The 18,729-nt window shown below is 43.4% G+C and overlaps 1 protein-coding gene across 5 annotated transcripts in view; it reads right to left on the bottom strand.

Annotated features, from left to right (window-relative positions):
• nectin1b (nectin cell adhesion molecule 1b) overlaps positions 1 to 18,729 on the bottom strand; it is a 541,045-nt gene that overhangs the window by 376,787 nt on the left and 145,529 nt on the right. For all 5 annotated transcript variants that reach the window (XM_072593457.1, XM_072593460.1, XM_072593459.1 and 2 more), the window contains exons 3-4: positions 15,608 to 15,910; positions 14,729 to 14,846 (exon numbers count right to left, since the gene is read on the bottom strand). In XM_072593457.1, coding sequence (XP_072449558.1) covers positions 14,729 to 14,846; positions 15,608 to 15,910 — 421 coding nt within the window. The remainder of the gene's footprint in view (positions 1 to 14,728; positions 14,847 to 15,607; positions 15,911 to 18,729) is intronic.

Below are 18,729 nucleotides of genomic sequence, written 5' to 3'. Positions count from 1 at the left end.
GACACTGTCCTATCCCCCCTAGTCCAGGAACTCCCCACATACGTTCGAGACACCACCCACGCCTTCCACCTCATCCAAGACTTCCATTTCCCTAGGCCCCAACGCCTCATCTTCACCATGGATATCCAATCCCTCTACACCTCCACCCACCATGACCAGGGCCTCCAAGCCCTCCGTTTTTTTCCTCTCCAGACGTCCCCAACAGGACCCTTCCACCGACACTCTCATTTGTTTGGCCGAACTGGTCCTCACCCTTAACAATTTCTCCTTTGAATCCTCCCACTTCCTCCAGACCAAAGGGGTAGCCATGGGCACACGTATGGGCCCCAGCTATGCCTGTCTCTTTGTTGGCTACGTAGAACAGTTGATCTTCCGTAATTACACTGGCACCACTCCCCACCTCTTCCTCCGCTACATTGATGACTGCATTGGCGCCACCTCGTACTCCCGCGAGGAAGTTGAGCAATTCACCTACTTCACCAACACATTCCACCCTGACCTTAAATTTACCTGGACCATCTCTGACACCTCCCTCCCCTTCCTAGACCTCTCCATCTCCATTAATGACGACCGACTTGACACTGACATTTTTTACAAACCCACTGACTCCCACAGCTACCTGGATTACACCTCTTCCCACCCTATCTCTTGCAAAAATGCCATCCAGTATTCCCAATTCCTCTGCCTCTGCCGTATCTGCTCCCAGGAGGACCAGTTCCACCACAGAACACACCAGATGGCTTCCTTCTTTAGAGACCACAATTTCCCTTCCCACGTGGTTAAAGATGCCCTCCTTCACCGCTGCTCCCTCACCACCAGACGTCTGGAGGAAGAATGCTTCATCTTCTGCCTCGGAACACTTCAACCCCAGGGCATCAATGTGGACTTCAAACAGTTTTCTCATTTCCCCTTTCCCCAACTCACCCCAGTTCCAAACTTCCAGCTCAGCACTGTCCCCATGACTTGTCCTACCTGCCTATCTTCTTTTCCACCTATCCACTCCACCCTCCTCCCTGACCTATCATCTTCATCCCCTCCCCCACTCACCTATTGTACTCTATGCTACTTTCTCCCCACCCCCACCCTCCTCTAGCTCATCTCTCCATGCTTCAGGCTCTCTGCCTTTATTCCTGATGAAGGGCTTTTGCCCGAAACGTCGATTTTCCTGCTCCTTGGTTGCTGCCTGAACTGCTGTGCTCTTCCAGCACCACTAATCCAGAACCTGGTTTCCAGCATCTGCAGTCATTGTTTTTACCACAGGGAGAATGTGCAAACTCCACACAGACAGATGCCCAAGGCTGGAATTGAACCCAGGTTCCTGGCAGCAGTGCTAACCACTGAGCCACTGTGCTACCAGCTGTCACGTTATTCCTTTAAGAACAATTAATTCGGCATAAAATATATTACTGAAAACGGATCTCTCTGCTGTTCAGTAGTATGCAGCACCTCTAACCACTCTGTACATCCTTAATCTAATATAATAAAGGTTTAGCTTCTCTGATTCCAGTCTCCACTGAAACTAGCCATGTTTCCATTGAGGGACTGTAGCAGAGGTTCATCAAACCACCCCCTGAAATGACGGGACTGTTCTACGGAGCAGTACTGAGGAGGCTCGGTCAGTAGTTTCTTGCGATTCCTTTCTGGAGGTGATCTTGACCTCAAAATTCTTAAAGGGGCTAGACAAGGCAGAAGCAGAAAAGGTGACTTGGGGGATGGGAGGTGGGAGGGAAAGAGATGGGGTGGGGAGGAAGTGGTGGTTTAGCACCAGGGGCTACATCCTCAGAATAAGGGGCCAGTCATTTAAGACTGAGAGGAGGAGGAACTTTAATCAGTGAGAGCGGATCCTTGGAATTCCCTAGCCCAGAGGGCTTAATCTCTGAGCCCATTCAGGTAAGAATTCAATGGGTTTCTAGACACCAGTGTACAATGGGATAGCACTGGAAAATAGTACTGAGGTAAGCACTCGGCCACGATGTAGGATGGTGATGCAGACATTAGGGGCTGAATTGTCTACTCCTGTTTCTATGTTCCATACAAAATGTGCAATGGCAGTGTCTCAAAAGACCTGTCTATAAAGGTGTAGTGTTGCTGTTCTGATGAGAAGCCTCCCCCCTTTGTTTCTCTGCTGATTGGCAATGGCTGCAGGTATCTCTGGGCTCATAGAACTCAAGCCCTTTGCCAGTGCGGTGTTGTGCTCGGACTGTTATCGTGTGCAACCCTGCACAGACAGGCGAGTGGTAAATCAGCTCGGGGCAATGAAAAGCCGATTAATTGTCTGGGCAAATTCTGTCTCCCATCATCACAACCACAGTTAAGTCCTGTCCAATCACTCACAGTCTGACACCTGGCCTGCTGTGGAAAGAAACAGTTCTTAAAGGTTTCTGGTGGAGTTGATTAAGATGGAACAAACCAACGCAAACGCAAGGTCAGGTGAGATCAATGCTCAGATTTACATCATTCTGCAGCTAAATAATATCCCATTGCCTTTCCCTAAATAGCACACCATGAGAAACAACTAAAATACACATAATATTTGTTTGTGCTGGATCATAAGAGTTAGAATGAGCAGAACCTCATTAAAAGGAAGATTTCGGATCAAGGTTAGTGCTTATTATTGTATGCTACTGAACTGATGTGGGTATCACGCAGGCACAAGGGTGAGAACTTGCAGTTCAGTAAGGCTCATCAGTCATAATCTTGATCATGGGGGGAGTATAGTGTTACCTATAACATCACACTGCACAGCACACCATCAGATTATAAACACAATGAGGGAGAACCTTGATGCTGGCCAAGATAAGAGTTTTTGAATCATTTGCCAGTTATTCACAGCACTTAGTTTTAAATCCCTAAATCCCAGTGCTGCAAATGGTACTAAGTATCAAGACCTACCTTTTCTGACCTGATACCATCTGTTTTAAAGCCTGAGAAAAGGTTTTACATCCCCCCCCCCCCCCCCCCCCCCACCACTCCCCCACCCCAGATTTCTCCAGGTTTAATAGCAATCAAACAGGCACGGTGCCACGTAATCGTAAGACTGCATTAAGCCAAAGAAACCAAAGCAACTGGAACCAATCTGTGTGCAGATAATAAACTGACTCATGACTAGCTTTCAAAACAACAAGATCGGCAAAATCAAAGGCAGATATGGTGTTTGGAGTTGCTTTGAAAGTATGTGATCAAACATTCACAATCCAAATTCCAGAGAACATTAGCCCTAGCCAAAGATCTGACGCTCCTGCCTGACATATCCATTAGTCTGTGTAATACCCACACAGATAATTTGCTGCCACAGTTTTCATTATAAACAATGAGAGTGAGTCAGCTTCCTGACTGGAGGATGCAGCTGTAGCAATGAAGACACAGTTTTAATATGACAACAGTCACTTGATCGCAGAGATACAAAGTAATGGGGAAACAACTCAATGCTGAGGGAAAAGACAGTGGGCATTTTAAATAAGTGCAATTATCAAATAATGGAGAAAGATGATAGCAAGCTTCTCATTCCTATCCAGACTCAGCCAGCACTGCCAGGCCACAGGAATATCCAATCAGCTGCCACTTGCAGGGCAGCTTTATACTGCAGAGATAGGACATTGTATGCATTATAATTACAGGGATACAGTGCCACACACGATAAATACTGGGGGAGACAGTCACACTGTCTCTGGTCTCCAGTCAATATAAACCCCCTTCATTTCTTCCTTTGTAACTCACCCTCTAATATTCAATTGAGTAAATGTAATCATCAAATTGAAGGTTCTACATTATAATAAAAAAAGCCATGGAAGAAAAACTGGTAATAATGCATCAAACAATCATTCCTTTCACATCCGTGGACTGAGCTGAGATCTGACACATGGATGAGATGGACGTCTCCTCTCTCAGAAATTTCAACATCCCTGAACTAAGAGTTTAGACATTTCAACCAAACACAAACTGCTCATATGCAGCACAAAATAGCAGCTCAATCTGGCTTGCCGACATTCTGATTAGCGGTGTGGCAACTGGAATTGGCAAACAAGTGATCTCGACATTTGCAGATCATACAGAATTTAGGAGCGCTGTCAACTATGGGAAGGATAGTGTAGAATTTTAAAAGGACATAGGGAGGTTCATAGAATGGGCAGACAAGTGGCAGTTGAAACTTGAGAAGTGTGAAGTGAATCAATTTGGTGGAAAGAATGCGCAGAGACAGGGTACAGTTCTAAAAGGATGGGGGAACCGATGGTGAAGTGGTCTTATTGCTGCAATATTAATCTAGAGACTCCGGTAATGTTGAAGGGATAAGAGTTTGAATCCTACCGTAGCAGTAGGTGGAAGGGGAATTCAATAAGATCTGAAATTAAAAAGGCCTTTTATAACATAGTGGTACTGTCACTCTGGGGAAGAACTGCATTCAAGTCCCACACAGAAGTATTACACATCTCAACAGGTTGAGACAAAATATCTACAGGCTTTATTGACATGCTCATTGGGTATAAAAAGGTGATGAAAGGGTTTGTTGACAGTATTGATGAGAGGCACTTATTGAACAATTACCTACCCATTGACTCACAGTTCACACAGTCAGCTCTGGAGTTTCATTACAATTCTTTTAATCAACCCTTTTTTTTTAACTTTAACCTATTTTTCTAATTAACCTGTTCAGAGATGTTATTGCACACATCCAGAGCAGGAGGAACTTAAATCCAGAAATTCTGATTCAAAGGTAGGGACGCTATCCTGCGCCACTGGCCTCACTAGAGTCCTGGTGAAAACACATTTAAAAGGAACTGAACATCAGACGTTTGGTCAAAGTAACTGTTCTTGAGACTAACTGGTACTTGCGGGAGTTCCTCAAGGGCTGCAATCCTTTGTCCAACCATTTTCAGGGCGGCACAGTGCCTCAGTGGTTAGCACTGCTGCCTCACAGGGTCCCAGGTTCGATTCCAGCCTCAGGCGACTGTGTGGAGTTTGTACATTCTCCCCGTGTCTGCGTGGGTTTCCTCTGGGTGCTCCAGTTTCCTCCCACAATCCAAAGATGTGCAGGTCAGGTGAATTGGCCATGCTAAATTGCCCGTAGTGTTAGGTACATTAGTCAGAGGGAAACGGGTCTGGGTGGGTTACTCTTCGGAGGGTTGGTATGGACTTGTTGGGCCAAAGGGCCTGTTTCCACACTGTAGGGAATCTAATCTAATCTCATCAATGATACTGCTTCCATCATAAAGGCCAGAAGTGGGATGCTTGTTTGTTATTGCAGAATGCCTCATCCCTGACTCCTCAGATGTTGAGGCAGTTTGTGTCCATATGTAGTAAGACAGGGATAAAACTCAGGCTTGTGATAATAAGTGATAAGCAATATTCATGCCCGGCAATGAGCATTTCCCCATGACATTCAATGGTATTACCATTACTGAATCACCAAACACTTTGAGGGGTTCCCACTAACCAGAAGTACAACTGGAGCAAGTATAGAAATACCGAGGTTACACAAATAGGTCAGTATTTGGGGTTTCTGAGGCAAACAACTCAGCTCTTGTCTCCCCAAAGCCTGTCCACAACCTACAGTGCAAAACTCAGGAATGTGGTCGAAAACTCTCCATTTGCTTGGATGGGTGCATTATTGATGCAATTCAGGATTAGCACCTTACCCACCACCTTAAACATCTACTCCCTCCACCACTGATGCACACTGGCAGCAGTTTACACCAGTTACATGATGGCCCAGGAATTCATCAAAAGCTTTTTCAAAAGCACCTTTCAAACCTTCTGGCTTTACCATTTAGAAGGACAACGGCAGCAGATACATGGAAACACCACCAGCTTCACGTTCCGGTCCAAGCCACTCACCATCCTGACTTGGAAATATATCACCGTTCCTTCACGGTGGCTGGGTGGAAACTCTGCAGCAGCCTCACTTTGGAACAGTCAGTGTAACTACATGGATTGCAGTGGCTCAATACTAATTTCTCAATCGCAAAGTTAAAAACCACACAACACCAGGTTATAGTCCAACAGATTTATTTGGAAGCACCATCTTTCGGAGCGCTGTTCCTTCATCAGGTTGTTGTGGACAATAAGATTGTAAGACACAGAATTTATAGCAAAAGTTTACAGTGTGATGTAACTGTAATCATATATTGAAAAAGACTTGGATTGTCTCTCATCTTTTAGAGTGACCATGTTGGTTTCAGTTCTTTCATATGTAAATCACAAAAGTTTTTCAAAAAAGTTACATTCTCAAGTGCACTTTAACAATTGGTGTCATGTCGGCCCAGATAACGTATTGAAGGTGTGAGTTTCCCTGTGAGGATGTCTGTGTCACAATGGTAAGACTGATTCTAATCTAAAAAACAGATTTACAGAATCTTACATGGATTCATGCAGTTTTTGAGCAAAGTAAAATGTAATTCTGCAAGTACAAATTCACCCCACAAACTTGTGTGTATGTGTGCATGTATGCTTGTAAACTTGTGTGTGTGTGTCTGTCTGTCTGTCTGTGGGGGGGGGGGGTTTATGAGTGTCTGTGAGAGAGTTGTGTGTCTATGTAAGTATAAAAGGGGCATAAATCTGTGAGAGGGTGTGTGTGGGAGTGTATGTGTAAGTGTGTGAGTGAGGGTCTGTGTGAGTGTGTGTGTCTGTGTATAGTGCAGTGTGGTCACACACACACGTTTATGGGGTGAATTTGTACTTGCAGAATTACATTTTACTTTGCTCAAAAACTGCATGAATCCATGTAAGATTCTGTAAATCTGTTTTTTAGATTAGAATCAGTCTGACCATTGTGACACAGACATCCTCACAGGGAAACTCACACCTTCAATACATTATCTGGGCCGACATGACACCAATTGTTAAAGTGCACTTTAGAATATAACTTTTTTGAAAAACCGTTGTGATTTACATATGAAAGAACTGAAACCAACATGGTCACTCTAACAGATGAGAGACTTAAACAATTCAGGTCTTTTTCAATATATTATTTCAGTTGCATCACTCTGTAAACTTTTGCTATAAATTCTGTGTCTTACAATTTTATACTCCACAACCACCTGATGAAGGAGCGTCGCTCCGAAAGCTAGTGCTTCCAAATAAACCTGTTGGACTATAACCTGGTGTGGTGTGATTTTTTAACGTTGTACACCCCAGTCCAACACTGGCACCTCCACATCATTCTCAAGAGCAATTATAGACGGGTAATAAATGTTGACCTAGATCACAATGCCCACATTTCATAAAAAGAATTCAAAAAGCAAGAATGTTTTGATAAATTTGTTGGAACATTGGCTTGGCCATAACTGTGGAGCTGCAGAGGAGGCTATTGAGTAAGATAAGGGCCCATGGTGTCAGAGGCGAGGTACTGGCATGGATAGAAGCTTGGCTGTCCAGCAGAAGGCAGAGAGTGGGGATAAAAGATTCCTTCTCAGGATGGAATCTGGTGACTAGGAACTGAGGGCAGTCTGGCTAAGTATGCAGATGATACAAAGCTAGGTAGAGGGGGCAAGTAGTATTGAAGGGGTGGGGAGGCTGCAGAAGGATTTAGACTTGTTAGGAGAGTGGGCAGAGGATTGGCAGTTGGAGTACAACAAAGGAAAATGTGAGGTCAGGTACTTTGGAAGAATAGAGGCATGGGCAATTTTCTACATGGGGAGAAAATTCAGAAATCTGAAGTGCAAAGGGACTTGGGTTGTTCTAGCCCAGAATTCTTTAAAGGTAAACTTGTAAGTAGGGTCAGTATTTAGGAAGGCAAATACAATGTTGGCATTCATTTCAAAGGGACTTAAATATAAAAACAGGGATGGTACTTCTGAGGCTTAGAAGGTTCTGGCCAGACCACATTTGGAGTGTTGTGTGCAGTGTTGGGTCCCATACCTCAAAAATAGTGTGCTGGCCCTGGAGAAGGTCCAGGGGAGGTCCATAAGAATGATTCCAGGAATAAAAGGCTTAACATAAGAGAAACATTTGAGGACTCTGGGTTTATACTTGATGGAGTTTAGAAAGATGAAGGGGGATCTAATTCAAACATACAGCATACTGAATGGCCTGGACAGAGTGGACCTTGGGGAAACGTTCCCACTGGCAGAAGAGACTAGGACCTGAGGGCACAGCCTTAGAGTAAAACTTGATAATGGAAATAAGGAGAAACTTCTTCAGCCAGAGTGGTGAATCTATGGAATTCATTGTCACAGAAGGCTGTGGAGGCCAGGTCATTGAGTATATTTAACATTGAGGTAGATAGGTTCTTGATTGTCAAGGGGATCAAAGGTTATGGGGAGATTGGGGTTAAGAAACATATCAGCCATTATTGAATGGCAAAGCAGACTCAACTGGGCCAAATGGTCTAATTTTTGCTCTTTTGTCTCATGGGTTTAGCTGAAGCATCATTGGTTCTTTTCACTGCAATTGAGGAAAGATAAGACAACATTAGAAAAGGCTGCAGGAAATATTCAGGAGAATGGTTCCTGGGATTAGAAACTTCAGCTTTTTAGATAGACTGGAAAGATTGGTATGATTTCCCTTGGAGAACAGGGTCAAGAGAAGATTTGATCTTGAGGAGTAAACAGTGAAGAGAGAGTACCAGGGAAAAATTTCCCGCTGATGAATTGATCTAGGACAAGTCCAATGACCACTTCCATCTAGCATGATGAGGGCAGGAGATACATGGGGACACCACCCCCAGAAGTTCCTTTCCAAGCCACTCACCAAGCCACTATATCTCCATTCCTTCGGTGTCACTGGGTCAAAATCCTGGAATTCCCTCCCTAACAGGACTGCAGCAGTTCAAAAAGGCAGCTCACCACCACCTCCCCCAACCCCAACCCCAACCCCAACCCCAACCTCTCCAGGGCAAGCTGGGAAAGGCAACAATTACTGACACATCCAGCAGTGCCCACATCCCATGAATAAAAGGGAATGAGAGAGAACACATTTAAGACAATTGGCAAAAGAAGCAAATAGAGATGCAAGGAAAAAACTCTTTCTCCCCCCCCACAACAAATGCATAGGATCTGGTTGCACTGCATGGGAATGTGGAAGTAGCACTAAGCATTCAGGAGAGAATTGGATTGATATCAGAAAGGGAAAAAGGGGCAGGGTACAGGGAGACAGTTGGGGAATAGATCTGGCATATTGTTGTAATGGAGAGCCAGCCCAGCCACTAAGAACTGTGTTTATAGGAATTCTGCAATTTGTGACAACTGAATGGAGGTTGGGTAGCTCATAGAAGAAACAGTGCATGGTCCATTTAAACCATGTATAACTCAACCTTACAGTGTTACCTTATGATAAAAATAACTAGGCAAATTCTCCCTCCCCAGAACTGAAATTGCTCAATCTTCATGTTGGGACTGTACAAAACATTGGTGAGACCACTTTTGGAATACTGTAAACAACTCTGGTTGCCCTGCTGTAGGAAGGATGTTGTTAAACTAGAAACATTTTGAAGGATGTTACCAGGATTGGAGGGTTTGCATTAAAAAGGAGGGACTGGGACCTTTTCCCCCCGTGGAGTGTCAGAGGCTGAGGGGTGACCTTAGAGATTTATAAAGTCAAGAGGAGCAGACATAAGACAAATAGCCAAGGTCTTTTTCCAAGAGTAGGGGAGTCCAAAACTAGAAGACCTAGGTTTAAAGTGAGAGGGGCAAGATGTAAAATGGACCCAAGGGGCAACGTTTTCATAGAGAGGGTGATGAGTGTGTGGAATGAGCTGCCAGAGGAAGTGGTGGAGGCTGGTACAATTACAACATTTAAAAGGCATCTGGATGGGTATATGAATAGGAAGGGTTTGGAGGGAATTGGGCCAAGTGCTGGCAAATGGGACTAGATTAATTTAGGATACCTGGTCAGCATGAACAAGTTAGACCAGTGGGTCAGTTTCCATGCTGTATGATTCTATAAAACAGAGTCTTAGTGAAGGATGGGGTGAATGAAGGAAGGTGCACCAAACACTCTGTTGGCCCTCATTACTCATTAGGTTCAGTGATAATCCTGTTCTGAACCAGGCTCTTCAGCACAGCTTCCAACGAGGGTTCCTGTCCAAACTCACTAATCCTCCAACCAGACCAAGAGAAACAACACTCCAATTCATTTCAACTCGGCTTAATGTAGCTTGGTACCAAGCCAATCCAACCATATGTTAATTTGTGATGAGTAATTTGGTTCATTTATCTGACTCACATAATCATAACATTTGTAGTTTGCCATTCAGAAACGTGAAAAGAATTATAGTAACAACAAAAAAATCTCGACAATACTGTACTGGTGGCTCTAACGGAGTAAACAGGAGAACACTGTAGAATGGCAAAGACAGAGCACAGGAACAGATCAATGGCTAAAATAAGTGGGATGGGGGTGGTGGTGTTGGAGGGGAGTCCAAAGATCTTCTATAAGATTATGAACAGTGAAAGTTGCATGGAGAAACAGTGCAGACATTAGGGATGAACATGGGACTCCACTGGTCAAATCAGAAAGATATATTAGAGATGTCCTCAAACTGAAGGGTGAGGATGACACAAACAGATAGAAGAGTTTTTCTTAGAAGTGAAGAGATTTGATAGATGAAAATTATGAAGGGTTTAGATAAAGTAAATAAAGAGAACTGGGTTTCTGATGGTGGAAATGTTGGTAACTAGAGGACAGTGTTTGCAGATATATGGCAAAGTAAATCGAAGCAATGCAAGACCTAAGGGGCAACTTTTTCATGCAGAGGGTGGTACGTGTATGGAACGAGATGCCAGAGGAAGTGGTGCAGGCTGGTACAATTGCAACATTTAAAAGGCATCTGGATGGGTTTAGAGGGATATGGGCCAAGTGCTGGAAAATGGGAGTAGATTAGATTAGGATATCTGGTCGGAACAGATGAGTTGGACTGAAGGGTTTGTTTCCGTGCTGCACAGTTATATGACTCTCTAAGGAGAAATGTTTTTAAGTCACTTGGTAGCACATAACTTGAGTATTGTTGAGAAAGAGACATGCTGTAGAAGCTTTTCACCATTCACACAGCATACAAGAATTTCAAATCTCAATTTATTCAACATGAAAATCAGGGTGCCAATTTGTCAGCATGTGGATTCCGATGGGTTGGGGCATTTTCACAGAGACCGTAACAGGGAACACTGTTGTGCTGAAGCTTTTACTTAAGAAATGCAAATCCATTTAGACTGATTGAGACAAACCATGGGGAATGCACCAGGGATGAGTGTCCTCCAAGCTAACTGAGAAACAGTACTGCCTGGACAAACTCCCTTTCCCTGCAGAGGACTGGGCCCTGTGTATGGGCGTATGTAGGTCCTATAAAGTGTAAGTGAACCAACCACATTGCAAACCTGACTGATGTCCTTAACATGGGTTTGTCCAGCACACTGGGAGGAAAATGTTTTTACACAATGACTGGTTAAGTAGTAGTAGATATTACCCAATAGGATGGTGGATGCAGATTTAATTGTTTAAAATTGAACTAGTTAAATACTTGAAACTGAATAAGGAGGAGGGCTAGGGAAAGAGTGGAGGAGTGGGATTAACTAGATTGCTCTTTAGAAGAGGTACCATGGACTCAATAGACCATCTTCTTGTGCTGGACTCTCAGGGCCATCTGATGAATAATTAAAACCATTTACTAATGATTTCTGGATTGTCAGTTTCCAATGTAACTGTAAAATGGATTATTGCCTCAACAACCTAAGGTTCAGAACTGTGTTCATGTAGCTTTGTTAATGTACGCAAATTCTTTGGGTGTGGAGGAGTTTGCGAGATAATGCCATTTTATTATTACAGTTCTTAACATTACTGGCGTAACTGGTCCAGCATTGGATGAGCAATTAGAGTGAGACTAATATAACATTCAGGTCCTTGCCAGGAACAACCATTTGAATTCAATTTAGCCTCACTGGGATCTGTACCAAGCTGCCAACTCTTGTTAAATCGCACTGGCAAGTTCCGACTTGACCAAGCCATCACTGAATACAGCGCTGCATACCATATCTGCCACGGAATGTATCCATTAAACCCTAATTCACTTAAAATTCTGCTGCATGAACAGCTAATGAAACATAAATAAAATCAACAAAATTTGCCCCACTTAAATTCCCACAACGTTTTGTCAGGTATCATGGTTACTACCTTGGATTCTTTGATTTTTTTTTAAGTGAAGATGCAATTTTCCTGTTCTCTAAGTTGCAATTTAAATCCATCATTTGTTGGAACAGATGGGACTCCAGGGGGTTAGCTGATTAAAAGGTACTTGACCTACCATCCACCTGCATTGATACATCCAAAGCTGAAACAGTTGTTTGAACATTTTAATAGAACAGTGCCACGGATTCAGCTGTAACATGGGATCACAACAAGCTCATTAAACTGACCATCAGGCCTGGCAGTTTGACCCAGAAACATCGCACAATGTGCTTGTTTCCAGTAAACACAGAAACTGCTGTAAAGGTGACATTGCCCAGTGAAACCCAGGGTTGCTCAAGTGAAACCAGAATGCAGAGTGATGTAAGACTGGTTTTGTGTTGCCTTGCACATCATATTTCAACATAAAACAAACAATCTGGGTGCAGTTCTGAAGACACATCAAACAGCGTGGAGCTTGTACATTTGCCTATCTACTCTTGTCAAGCACTGTTTACTTACTTGATCAAACATCGTTTTCACTGCATTAACTATTACCATTTAGTTCCCAAGTCTCAACATGCTTCCTACATGCTTCCTATAAATCTTACCTTATACCTATGTACTATCTTGTATAGTGCCCCATGCCTCCTCCCATCTAGTGCCCATACACCCCAGTTCCTCAGCCATTCACCATAAATGAGTTCCCCATACATTCTGTGACACTGTGCTTCCTGGTCAGTTTTCAGTCCTGCCTGAACACTGCTGGCATTTGTATCAATTGTGACCCAAGTATAAAATGCTAGAAGGTCCATATCATTTGACCTGGATACTTCCCCAATGTTGTGATGACTGACATCCTAACTACTACCATTTCCAGTGAGAAAACATTCACAGCAACCATTAAAAAGCAGTTCATCATCTCAGAATAGCCCCAAGGTTAAGGGATCACTATGGAAAATCTAGATGGGGAATGGCGTCCTGAACATCTCTGAATATTCTTGCCCTATCCCTTGTGTTAAGGTCTTCCTTCCTATTGACTTGAGCTCCAGAATTTATTTCCCAGGTCTCTGTCCTCCCTAGCATCCCCACAGTGCTGAAAGAGGCCATTTGGCCCATCGAGTCTGCACTGACCCGCTGAAGAGTATCCCACCCAGATCCAGCTCCCCCAGCGTATTCCCATAACCCTGCATTTAGCATGGCCAATCCACCCAACCTGCTCACCCCTGGACACTATGGGCAATTTAGCATGGCCAATCCACCCAACCTCCACATCTTTGGACTTTTGGAGGAAACTGGAGCACCCAGAGGAAACTCACGCAGACAACATGCAACCTCCACACAGACAGTCACCAGAGGCTAGAATCGAACCTGATTCCTGGTACTGACAGGCAGTAGTGCTAAGCATTGAGCTTCCTTTTAAAATGCTTCTGAAACCTTTCACTTTCCAAGCTGCACTGATACCTCTTTCTGTGGCTTGGTGTCAAATTTTGTTTTAGAACATTGCTATCAAGCACTTTGGGCAGTATAATTGCCTTATAGGGGATATATAAATGTAAGTTGTGTGGTAATGCAACCATACACAATATGATCTTGGGGATCCAGCTCTACTTCCAGGCCAGAGTCTGATAGTTTTTCATGATGAATTTCATTGGGTTTTGCACTCCCATCCCAATATCTGAAACATGAAATAGCTCAATAGATGCAGAGGAGAGAAGGAAGGCTCTGACAGGGAAGGAAATATCCTGGGAGTGTAAAGGCCTGTCTTTGGGACTACTGCTTTCTCAGAGCTGAGAATATCACAAGTAGATACAAGCAGAGTACATGTGATTCCTCAGCACTAAAATCTATTTCCCATGATGAGCTTCATCAACACAAATGATTTTAAAAAGGTAATAAAACGCTATTCTAACATTTTCACATTTAATTGCAGCTAAGAATTTATGGCCCCCTCACTCCAACAGCAGTAGAAAAGTCAGGCTGACTGATTGTCCAGATTAAACCCCACTCTGAGGAAGCCGCTGTTTGGGGTGGGGGTTGGGGAGTGGCTGAAAACAACAACAACAGCTTCCATTCATTTGGCGCCTTTAATGTGGCAGAATACTCCAAGGCTGTTGTAAGAGTGTGAATGACATTTGGCACTGAGCCACACATTACAAGCTATTGTGATCCAAAGCTTGCTGTGCTATTTTAGAGGTTGGGGGTGGGAGAGGGGGTTGCATGGTGGAAAGGTTTAGGGAGGGCCTCTAGAGCGCAAGGTCGCATCCTGGTGAATTCTGCAGCACTGAAAATCAGGTTCGTTCAAGGAGTCCTGAATTAGACAAGGAAGTTAATCCAGCTGGAGATTTTGGGCGGGGGTTTGAACAGAGCCAGGAGGGATCTTGCTCTGTATGATCACCCCAGCAAAATATCAAGAAAGTAGCTGGGACTAAAATAAAATCTGTGAACACTGGGAACTCACAAAAAGCTTCAAAAGGGGAGAAACTGGCTGAAATTGTGGATGGAGACACTGTCAAAGGAGCTAAGTAATGATTTACATTTTCCATCCAAGGAATTAACCACATTTTTCTTTTCCAAATGAAAATTTCCACATTTGCTGATTCACGTAGAGCCCATCCAGAGAGTTGCAAGTACTTACATCTTCCATTTGTACGTTGTTGCAGGTGGGTTGCCATCTGCTCTGCATGTCAGACGCACATCTTCTCTGTTCAAATACCAATTCCCATCAAATCCTTCCACTGTAACCTCTGGTTCATCTGCATGGAGAAGTAATGGCACCAACACAGAGATTTCAGACACAGCTTTGCATGTATTCACCCCCAAACCCGAAACAGTTTACTTCATTTAATAGTTTTGCCTTAAAACAACCTGTTTATTAAACCTAGGAATTAACCACATTATCGTGTTGAAAAATACAGCTGCATGGGTGTCTGTCTACAATGTAACTTTATGCTTCACTTGAGAATGGCCCACACTGTTCAGAGATGGTAACCTACCACTTCTCAATTGATTAGGTGCCTTTGAATGAAGAATATAAAAGATCAGAATGTTACCCTAAGTTGGTGAATGTCTATTGCATGAGGTATCTTGAGCTGTTAACAATGAGAGTCCTTTCCTCCACTGAATTGCTCCTTGACACAGTACTACCCATTTGCCTCTGGAATTTCCTGTTTTGATTTGCCACCTATCTCAGCATGAAAACCCTCTTCAAAATTCTTATTTTCAGCCATTGCCTATTTCTTAAATTTTCCACTGGGGGTGGCAGGTCTACTGATTATTCAGCAGCCTATAGTCGAGGAGCTTTACAAGAATTTAGCTTATTTTATGAGGGTATTGAGAACACATGTCACAGTGAGGATTCTGTTCAAGGACACTGAAATGCAAGTACACCAGAGATAGAGAGGGCTACACATGCAAGGGAACAGGAACAGAGAGCCAGACATCAGATACGGTAAAACGTTGACATGCTTCTGTTGTGCTCAAGAAAATCAGGAACAATAATGCATCTGATACTCACACTGCACGTTTAACGTCAGCATGCTGGTGGTGCGGTCTGCCTGGTAATTCACGACACATGTCAGCAGCTGCTGGTGAGCTTCTCTGGATGGAACCAGCAGGTACTGGCTGACCACTGTGATGGTGCCATTCTGGTTGTGAAATTCTTTAACAACTGCCTCCCCATTTACTTTCGTCTCCCAAGTGATGATTCCTGGTGGCTTCCCATTGGCAGATGTACACGTTGCCACAACAATCTTTCCTGAAAAACCAGCTCGTGCTGTGATTGTGTTTGGACTGAGCTCTGCATCATTCACTGGCCTGGCTACAAGAAAATTAAAAAACAGTTAATGAAAGAGAACAATGATGTTTATGAGATTGATCCTCCCCCATGCTGCCAGTCCCATTTATATTTATATTTATACTGTTACCTCCATTTGTAAGCAATAACAGCATAATAGGAGGCTTGTAACAAAATGTTTTGCACAGTTGGTAACTTCTCAAGTTTCACATTATCAATACTGATAATTGAATACTTCCTCCAAAAAGGTAAAGGATTAAATATTAGTTGTCAGAACAATTCATACACAAATAACAAGGTAAATAAAAGACAAGTTCACAGAGCAAAGTGAGGCGATGAGTTAACCTCCCTAATTCAAGGGACCACATTACAATCACTTTCCCTAAAGCCTCAACAACATTTTTGGTCCAGTTATCAAATGTCTAGTTGGTTTATGTCAGATTAAAGCCTCTTTCCTTTTCAGGTTCATAAAGATGTGATATAAGTACTAATGGTGCTGCTGGTAACCAGGAACCCATTTGACATATCTCAATTGACCAGAAACTGGCCTTGACTCACAACATAAACATAATGACTACAAGAGCAGGTCAGAGGCTGGGAATCCTGTGGCGAGTAACTCGGCTCCTGACTCCCCAAAGCCTGTTACCATCTAAAAAGGCACAAGTCAGGAGTGTGGTGGAATACTCCCACTTGCCTGGATGGGGACAGCTCCAACAACATTCAAGATGCCGTCCAGGATAAAGCAGCCCGCTTGGTCGGCACCACATCCATAAACATCCACTCCCTCCACCACCAACACTTAATAGCAGCGTTGTGTACAGTATAAATGATAGACTGCAGAAATTCTCCCCAGGCAGCACCTTCCGAACCCATAACTACAGGCAGTTCTTTTAAAATCCGATGGTTGTGTTCTTGTGCAACCCCGTGTTATAGAAAATCGGGCTTAAAGTGTTGGTGATGCAATCGCGTTACAGCCAACACACATTTTAAAAGTTTGTGCTTTCGAAACAATGTCCCCAGTTCGTCAATCGTGTTACAGCGAATTTGCATTAATGGAATACACGTTACAGGAGAATGACCTATACTTCCATCCAGAAGAACAAAGGCAACAGATACATGGGAACACCACCACCTTCAAGTTCCTCTCCAAGACACTCCCCATCCTGAGTTCCTCCACAGTCGCTGGGTCAAAAGCCTGCAATTCCCTCCTTAAGGGCATTGTGGATCAATGTACTGCACGTGGACTGCAGGACTTTCAAGGTTGCAACTTACCGACACCTTCCCAAGGGACATCTAGGGATGGGCAATAACTGCTGGCACAGTCAGCAATGCCCACGTCCCTCAGGTGACTAAAAACATTCCCGAAAGGTTGTGGCCAAAGCACAATTGAGATTTCTTCTCCAATTCACTACTGAGGGAGTGTAACACCAACGGATGTGCTATCCATCTTATGAAACTTCACAGCATTCTGTTGGACTCTAATGATGACATTGCATGTTTCACGCACCTGCCAAGGAATTGCACAATGTCCATGTGTGAGCCGGAGAGAACAGGAGAGTGGGAAAATGTGCAGGAGAAAATGTTAAAGAGGAAGATCAAGAAGAGATAAAAAAACAGGGGGGCAGAGAGCAAAAGAAAGGGAACAAACAAATAGAGCGAGTAACAGAGAATTTAAGATAAAGCAAAACAACACACAGTTGAAAATACTGTTAGGAAGAAAAAACTCTACACAGGATTTGGCGGAGGGTTGAGAACTAAAAGACACTGATTTAAATGTCTGGTAAAAGGCGTTAGGAGAAGAGTCATTCTTTTTTAAACAAAAGAAAGAGTGGTTAGGATCGAGAATGTATTGAGTATGGTGGAGGCGGATCGTACCAGGGCTTTCAAAATGGATTTGGATAATTAAACAGGAGAAAAAAATGTGTGATGCTCCAGGGATGGGGAGGGTGCGTGGGACTAGCTGATAGCTCTGACATAGAGCTGGCACAGGTACAATGGGGTGAATGGTATCATGTTCTTTAACCATGAAAATAATAATTTCATAAAGCAGTTGAGATTGCAGAGAGAAAAATTGTACTCAGGAGGCACTAATAGATATAAATCCTGCCTTTGTAACCACTTCCAATTCTAAAACACAACTTCAGCTCTTTTGTGATATACTTAAAATAGTAATTCCCAATTGGCCTGTCAACAAAGTCCTGTCTTCATTCATATTTCAGATACACCTGATTAGGAAGGAGAGATCAGAAAAGACCATGTGAACTGAACATCTGTGAGTAGAACAGTGGATTATTTCTGACATTTGTTCAATTAATGGATCACATCACCTTAAATGGCCATCAATTTGGGATTAACAATCCAAATTCCCTCAAATGTTGAGAGAGCTGTGATACTTTTTATCACTATATTCATAATAGGCAAATGTTAACATTGCAATACTCAGTAACTTACTAAGGAGGATGGACTTTTGTTGTTCCAAGTGATTTCCCCCAACAATATGCTGTGCACGTGTTGCATATGTGTGTGTTAAAGACAGAAAATGAATGTGTGAGATAGAGTGTGAGAGGGACTGTGTGTGAGAGAGAATGAGTGCAGGTAGTATGGGAAGGAGGGACACAGTATGAGCAAGGCAAAAGAACAAGACAGAGAGATGGGGAGAGAGAGATACATATGATGAGGGCAGAGCAGTAGATGTGATCGATATGGACTTCAGTAAGGCGTTCGACAAGGTTCCCCATGGGAGACTGGTTAGCAAGGTTAGATCTCACGGAATACAGGGAGAACTAGCCATTTGGATACAGAGGGTAGTGGTGGAGGGTTGTTTTTCAGACTGGAGGCCTGTG

The sequence above is a fragment of the Chiloscyllium punctatum genome, chromosome 23 (genome assembly GCF_047496795.1).
Source record: "Chiloscyllium punctatum isolate Juve2018m chromosome 23, sChiPun1.3, whole genome shotgun sequence".
Classification (NCBI taxonomy): domain Eukaryota; kingdom Metazoa; phylum Chordata; class Chondrichthyes; order Orectolobiformes; family Hemiscylliidae; genus Chiloscyllium; species Chiloscyllium punctatum.
This window is presented reverse-complemented; position numbering and strand designations above follow the sequence as displayed.